Below are 8,163 nucleotides of genomic sequence, written 5' to 3'. Positions count from 1 at the left end.
TGTGCGCAAGCCTCTGAAGCGGCCGGACCCATTACCATGAAATCATCTAAATAGTGCACCACCTCTTTGTAACCAGTCCATTGCAGCATGGAACTGAAAGTCTCAAAGTACTTGCAAGAAACCACACACCCCATCGGCATACACATGTCGTAGTAGAATTGGTGATTCAGCTGAAAGCCCAACAGATGGTAATCCTCAGGGTGTACTGGTAAAAGGCGAAAGGCTGATTCAATATCTGTCTTAGCCATAATAGCCCTGGGTCCTAAGTCCCTTAACTTCTGTAGAGCGGCATCAAAGGAGGAGTAAGTTACTGAACACAAAGAAGGATCAATGGCATCGTTCACTGACTTCCCCTGGGTGCCGAGAGGTTATGGATCATCCTGAACTGTCCTGGTTCTTTCTTAGGTACAACCCCCAGAGGAGAACATACATATCCTTCCAATGGGGGGGCCGGGAAAGGGCCAGCAACATGGCCCAGGACCCGCTCCTTCTCTACTTTGTGTGCCAGAACTGTGGGGGTGCATGCGTGCTGTGAGGAGATTATTAAATTGATTGACTGGAGAGACGCCCTGAGCTGGGATGCGAAACCCCGCAGAAAAACCTTGATAGAGTACCTTGGCCGCTGCCCTGTCCGGATACTGATTGAGCCAAAAAATCAGTTTCCCAATGTCCACTGGCGTGGGCAGCTTATGGCTGCGGGGGCTTGTTCTCTCTGCCTCCTGCCCCCCCGCTCTTTGGATTTCTTATTGCATTTGAACTCGGGATGAGAGGAGTGGCCACAGAATGAACAGGCATGCCTAAATCTGCACTGCCCCGTGGGCCAGGTGCACACCTTCTTATTAAATGCCCAGCACGTTCCTTTCTTCTCCCCTGGCCCCCCTTGTGATGTCTGAAAGGACTGCTTAGTGTGATGCTCCCTGCTGTTAACATTCTCCAACCACACATTAATTTCAACTTGGTCCCACCCTATATTTGGGTTCTCAACTTTAGCCCAACGGAAGTCCCTATCATAATCCAACCATGCGGTTCCCCCATGTGTAGCATGTGCCTTCAAAATCTTATTTGTGTAAACCACTAATGATATCGCCAACTCAGGCTTCTTTTCCAACATCACCGTTGTAAATACATGAAAACCAAATAGCCAATTTGTTATGGATTCCTCTACCCCTGACGTTCTATCCCTGAAGGAACCCTCTTTCCCTTCCTTCTCTTTGTATTCCACATCCCTCCTCTTGGGTCTGATTAGCGCAAAGATGTCCACATATTCTACCTTCCAGATTTTTTCTTTCATCTCTATGGGGACATGTGTAGCTAACATTCCTGGCTGAGATAACACGTTACCATGGACTCCCACTACCATAGCCACTACTTCTGCGCCCTTGGTTGCTGCCTCACATGTCTTACCTCCCGTAGGTGCTGCCGTTACTGCTGGCGCGGGGGGATTCAGTCCTGCCGCCAGACTGGAGGCGCCTCGGGTTTCCACTAAGAGGGCTATCTGTCTTTGAATCTCGCTTAGCGCGCCCTGCTCTGCTGACCTCGGGGGAGCCCAAGGGGCCGCTGCTACGCTACTGGGCTTAGGGCTTACTGTTGGAGCCGCCAGCTGTCCCACAAGGGTGGCCACTGACGCCAAAATGATAGCTGTAGGATCCTGTGTACCCCCTGCCTGAACCTCGGGTTGTTGCTGGGGCGGGGGGGGGCCCATTATTGGTACCACCCCCGTAAGTGCAGTCACGGGCACCCCCCCTGTATTCATACTGCCCAACGGAATAACTGGCACCCCTTGTTCCATCGGGTTATGGGCTGGCGCTAACGCCCTCAGGGCTTCCCTGATCTCCGCTAGGACTGACCCTACTGGATCGACCGGTGCATGTCCACCCCTATTCGCCGGTGTGAGGTGGGTGTCCCTCACCTGCTCTGCCATTGGGAGGGCCCCTGTCCCTTGTGTCCCCGACTGTTGTGTTGTGAAGGGGGCGGAGGGGCAGCTAAGTCCTGGGCCGGAGGGAGAACGGGACCTACTGATCTCGCGTCCCTTTCTCCTGACCCCTGCGTAGCCTGGCCTCTGGCTTTCTTCAGGTTGCCCCCCCCCCCTCTCGCCTTGCTCTGCACCCTAGGCTTCTTCACTAACGGGGGAAGGCTGCTTTGGGTGGCAATCCATTCCTGCGTGGAAGGTCCCCCATGCCCCCCCGGCGCTGGTTCATCCTGGACTGGTGTCTCCTCATCGCTACTCTCTCCATGGTCATTGCCCAGCTTAGCTAGCACCAATTTAAGAAGCTTGGCAATTTCAGGATCCTTATCCTTCCGTTTGTGGCTAACCTTCCTAGCTGGCATGCTCGGACTGCCTTCACCACTCCCCAAGCAATGTACGTAGTGCCCCACCTATCGCGCTAAACAGCTGCCTGCTCGTGCTTCACTTTCCGTGATCCCGCACTGTAATGCCCCCCACGTGATGCCTCCGACGCGCCAAAAGGAGGAAATAAATGCCCTATCTGAGGAACGGACTCAGGCCCTCCCGATTATGAGACTGGCGCGCTGCCTACTGCTCTACGAAGGCTGCCCAGACTCCTAAACTCTCATGCTGGTATGTGCTCCCCCCACCCGGTCCTCCCTCAGCCTGCCCACGTCAACCGGGAAGGAGATCTGTAAGCCCAGGGGCCCCGCCAGCAGCCACAGACCACCAGAGCAGCTCAGGCACATTCGCCCGTACCAAAACACCCCTCCCGCTATTCGCGGCGGCCCACAGGCCCCCCAAGCACACCCGACCCCTTACCTGGCGAGATGGACGGCCTTTGACCCGACGCCGCGCTTCTCCTCGTCGCCCCCTCCACGGACTCAGATGCGCTGGCTCGACACGCGAAGAACCGCCGACCTCCGCCTCCAACTCCAGGCGATGGTACTGGGGATTTAACGTTAAGTTTAAAGTTAACTAGGGGGGGGATGCGCCTCCAGCGATCTCAGCCAGTCCGGTGTAGAAGAGGACAAAGAAACCGGGGCCACTGCAACCGTTACCTAAATAGGCCCCGGTCTCCGCCCTCTCCCACACCGGAAGTGCGTCACTCCTACCCCGGAAGTACTTGGGCGGCCGGTCGCCTATTGGGCTAGCCGACTGCCCACAGACTAAGGAGCGGGGGCGGGGGCCGGGGGGCGGGGCCCTATGGGCGCACTCATTGAGAATCGTGCTTGCCATTTGCTGAAAACGTCTCCTATATAACAGCGACAGATCCTTACTGCAGTTAGTAGGTGATGGGACAATGAATGGGTACGAGGAGCAGAGGCGCAACTACAGCCAAATTTGGGGGGCTAATAAAAACTTGGGGGATGGGGGCTGATTCTTCCAGAAATAGGCAGAGTGGAGATGCAGGGGCTCTAAGAAGGGGTGAAAAAAACAAAGCCTTGTTAACAAGTAAATGGTCTTTTTAAGACCTGTGAAGTACTTGGGTGTGAGCTCGAAAAGCTGTCTTATTCCGGGCTGACACACACGACGGGGGAGCTGAAGCCCTTTGAGCCCTATGGGCGTTGTGCGTCTCACGAGGAGGTCATGGACTACTTTTTAAAAAAATGTAAAAAAACTGTAGTTAAAAAAATGTTTCTTTTTTATACAACTCTGCTTGTTCCCAAAGGCTGGTAATCCTAGTGCAGCAAACCTTTTGCTGGTGCCATTTCTTTTAAAATACTCATACGTACAGCACTTTTTCCCCTCATTTTCCCCTCTTCCACCCCTCAAACAAATAGCTATATTGTGACAGTTTTCTCTGATCTATCTAGTGGAATCCACAAAGCCTATGTACTTTTAGAATCTCAGGATGTTGGGAAAAAAGACAAATTTGGCGTGAATACCTTTTGTAGCAAAAGAAAGTTTTGAAGGATTAACTCTCCCAAGCAAAGCGAAACAAGGTAAAGAGCTGATTCTGTTTTTTCATTACATTAGATGCTGTTTTAAAATTAAATGTTATCTCAGTAACTTGTCATTTTGAACAAGTTAAAGTACATCTGTTTTGTAGAAACATTTTGTGATGAGTTAATACAACCACCAGGCCTGTAGTTCTTTCCTCAAGTACTCAGTTAAGTCAAAAATACAGGAAGCATTCTTAATATGTTGTGGTCAGTGCTGTTCAACCTCTTCGAAGGCTGTCGAAAGACTGGACAGTTGGGGCCTGATTGAGAAAGGGCCTTCGCAGTGCTTAATTTGTAATATAATAAGTGCCATGGCCATGACCAGGAGTCCACTGCAGCTTGCACCACCCATCGCCCCTCTCAACGCTGCCAAAACAACTACTAACCATCTCTCTCTCCTGCAAGTGCAGCAAATCAGATTATTCCAGGACCCCAAAGCTAAAGGAATGTCTGGGGAGGCAGGTAGCAATAATTTTAAATGTATATTGTATTCATAAACAACTCTCGTTGTGCTCATCTCTAAATTAGATGAGCAGCTCCACCATGTGGCAGACTGTCCTGAGTGGCCTGTTGACAATTAAATGCAGGTGCTGAGTACCAGAAACCAATTAAGCACAGGAAACCACCGGCTCAAATTAAGCACTAGGGCACTCGTGGGGGAGGCCCTGCAATCCCTGGAGTCTCTGCACTCTGGGCAGAATCTCCACAATGAATAAACTGCGGAGATTGCACTCCCAGTGCAGAGACTGCCCCAGGCCTCCATGGGAGTGCATACGCCCTTTGTGAATAAGGCCCTTTGTCTTTGAAATAGACAACAAACTGGCATTTCCTCTCAGTTTCCATCAACGCCCTGCCACACCTCAGGTCAAACAAAGGGTTGGTACTGGCATGTAACACCAGTGACCTGTTTTTTTAATTTTTTTACAGTTTTATATATATAGGGCAAACTCGACCTGCAGGTTTGGCGCGCTTTACATGAGCACCAGTTGCATTACAGATGGACACATACATTTTTTGTTAGGCACAGGAAGATTAAGTGAGTTGCCCAGAATCACAGGATGTTGAGCAGACGCCGAGACTCTAATCTGCTTCCCCAGCTCCAGAGTCGGCAGCTCTGGCCGATGGGAAAACATCAACAATGCACGGATTGTTGCTCACGTGTCCGCCCAGTACAGAAAATCCCTCCAGACTAAAGTGTCAGCCATGGGCGTCTGCAGGGGGGTGGGGTGGGGGTGGGGGGGTGGGGAAGGGAGGCACTCCCCTCCCCCCCCCCCCCCCCCTTGGATCACCAGTGCGTCCAGTGACAAGGCAATATGACACCGCATCCCTTTGAGGTGCTGCAGACTGGGCAGGGCTTGTGGCAGTGATTAGCTTTCCCTGCATCTCTTTCTATTAGCTTAATCACTGAATCTGCATGATACCAGCGTTAGGCAGACACTTGAACTGGTGTGAGGTGTTAAGTGAGCCCTGCATGAATGAAACACAGAGCATTCTGCAGGGCTCACAACAAAAAACAAGCATTGGCATAGCCAATAGGTCTCACTTTTGGGACCTTACAAGTGTTTAGTTTTGCAGCACAATATCTTAGGTGCAACAACATCAACTGTTGCATGGCTAAACACTTATAAGGTCCCAAAGGTGAGACCTATTGGCTATGACAATGCTAGGATGCAAGGCAGAGGGGAGAAGGGTGCAAGGCAGAGGGGAAAAGGGTGCAAGGCAGAGGGGAAAAGGGTGCAAGGCAGAGGGGAGAATGGTGCAAGGTAGGAAAGGGTGCAAGGCGGAGGTGCAGAAGAGCACAAGGCGGAGGGGGAGAAGGGTGCAAGGGGGAGGGGGAGGGGGAGAAGGAGAATGGTGCAAGGGGGAGGCAGAGAAGAGTGCAAGTCAGAGGGTGAGAATGGTGCAAGGCAGAGGGGAGAAGGATGCACGGCGGAGGGGAGAAGGGGGCAATGTAGAGAAGGGTGCAAGTCGGAGGGCGAGAAGGGTGCAAGGCAGAGAGGAGAAGGGTTCAAGGCAGAGAGGGGAAGGGTGCAAGGCAGAGGGGAAAATGGTGCAAGGCAGAGGGTAGAAGGGTGCAAGGGAGAAAAGGGTGCAAGGCCGAGGGAGAAGGGTACAAGGGGGAGGGGGCGAAGGGTACAAGGGGAAGGGGTAGAAGGGTGCAAGGGGGAGGGCGAGAAGGGTGCAAGGCACAGGGGAGAAGGGTGCAAGGCAGAGGGGAGAAGGGTGCAAGGGGGAGGGCGAGAAGGGTGCAAGGCGGAGGGGGAGAAGGTGCAAGGGGGAGGGTGAGAAGGGTGCAAGGTAGAGAGGAGAACGGTGCAAGGCAGAGAAGGGTACAATGCAAAGGGGGATATGGGTTCAAGGTGGAAAAGGATGCAAGGTGGAAGGGGAGAAGGGTGCAAGGAGGAGGGAGAGAAGGGTGCAAGGCGGAGGGGGAGAAGGTGCAAGGGGGAGGGCGAGAAGGGTGCAAGGCGGAGGGGGAGAAGGTGCAAGGGGAAGGGTGAGAAGGGTGCAAGGTAGAGAGGAGAACGGTGCAAGGAAGAGAAGGGTGCAATGCAAAAGGGGATATGGGTTCAAGGTGGAAAAGGATGCAAGGTGGAAGGGGAGAAGGGTGCAAGGAGGAGGGGGAGAAGGGTGCAAGGCGGAGGGGGAGAAGAGTGCAAGGCGGAGGTTGAGAAGGGTGCAAGGTGGTGGGGGAGAAGGGTGCAAGGTGGAAGAGGAGAAGGGTGCAAGGTGGAAGAGGAGAAGGGTGCAAGGCGGAGGGGGAGAAGGTGCAAGGGGGAGGGTGAGAAGGGTGCAAGGTAGAGAGGAGAACGGTGCAAGGCAGAGAAGGGTACAATGCAAAGGGGGATATGGGTTCAAGGTGGAAAAGGATGCAAGGTGGAAGGGGAGAAGGGTGCAAGGAGGAGGGAGAGAAGGGTGCAAGGCGGAGGGGGAGAAGGTGCAAGGGGGAGGGCGAGAAGGGTGCAAGGCGGAGGGGGAGAAGGTGCAAGGGGAAGGGTGAGAAGGGTGCAAGGTAGAGAGGAGAACGGTGCAAGGAAGAGAAGGGTGCAATGCAAAAGGGGATATGGGTTCAAGGTGGAAAAGGATGCAAGGTGGAAGGGGAGAAGGGTGCAAGGAGGAGGGGGAGAAGGGTGCAAGGCGGAGGGGGAGAAGAGTGCAAGGCGGAGGTTGAGAAGGGTGCAAGGTGGTGGGGGAGAAGGGTGCAAGGTGGAAGAGGAGAAGGGTGCAAGGTGGAAGAGGAGAAGGGTGCAAGGCGGAGGGGGAGAAGGTGCAAGGGGGAGGGTGAGAAGGGTGCAAGGTAGAGAGGAGAACGGTGCAAGGCAGAGAAGGGTACAATGCAAAGGGGGATATGGGTTCAAGGTGGAAAAGGATGCAAGGTGGAAGGGGAGAAGGGTGCAAGGAGGAGGGAGAGAAGGGTGCAAGGCGGAGGGGGAGAAGGTGCAAGGGGGAGGGCGAGAAGGGTGCAAGGCGGAGGGGGAGAAGGTGCAAGGGGAAGGGTGAGAAGGGTGCAAGGTAGAGAGGAGAACGGTGCAAGGAAGAGAAGGGTGCAATGCAAAAGGGGATATGGGTTCAAGGTGGAAAAGGATGCAAGGTGGAAGGGGAGAAGGGTGCAAGGAGGAGGGGGAGAAGGGTGCAAGGCGGAGGGGGAGAAGAGTGCAAGGCGGAGGTTGAGAAGGGTGCAAGGTGGTGGGGGAGAAGGGTGCAAGGTGGAAGAGGAGAAGGGTGCAAGGTGGAAGAGGAGAAGGGTGCAAGGCAGAGCATGAGGATCATCTGGCAGCACCAGGCCTGTCAGCAGTTTTTACCGACCCCTATACAAACAACTATTGCTTAGGCCGGATGTGTATTAAAAGAAAATCACTTTTTAACAAATAAGTATGGCGCATTCCTACAGAGCTGAATCTGTCCATGTTACCAAGGAGAAGGAGAAATTGTGGCGTATTCGCGCTCCTTTTCAGTCTGAAAATACAAATCGCGAACGACTCCTGTGTGTGGCATACGTCATCTTTTCACCTTCAGGTCGAACCGTCGCCTCCGATTAATTCTTTGAGAGGCGGACAGTTTGAGGTGACAGGATTACTACGGCTCCCACCTGTTTCGTTCAACAATCAAGGCGCCTCTGGTGCTGTTAGTGACACAGAGCAAGTCGCCCATAACCGACCTCGGTTTCACGTTAGTTCAGTAAATAAACCCACTCCTCCCCCCACCCAATCTCTGGTAAGTTTTTAAATTAATCTCCACCAAAGATTCACACTCGCTTGTCATCACAGACTG

General features: G+C 53.3%; 1 protein-coding gene across 1 annotated transcript; it reads right to left on the bottom strand.

The window, feature by feature from the left end:
- Positions 1-655: 655 nt before the first annotated feature.
- LOC144790936 (uncharacterized) lies at positions 656-1,360 on the bottom strand. Its single transcript, XM_078665565.1, has one exon. The coding sequence runs from the start codon at positions 1,358-1,360 to the stop codon at positions 656-658; it is 705 nt and encodes a 234-aa protein (XP_078521691.1).
- Between the last annotated feature and the right edge of the window lie 6,803 nt (positions 1,361-8,163).

The sequence above is a fragment of the Lissotriton helveticus genome, chromosome 11 (assembly GCF_964261635.1).
Source record: "Lissotriton helveticus chromosome 11, aLisHel1.1, whole genome shotgun sequence".
NCBI classification, from domain to species: domain Eukaryota; kingdom Metazoa; phylum Chordata; class Amphibia; order Caudata; family Salamandridae; genus Lissotriton; species Lissotriton helveticus.
Note: the sequence above shows the minus strand (reverse complement) of the source record. Positions and strands in the feature narration are given on the sequence as shown.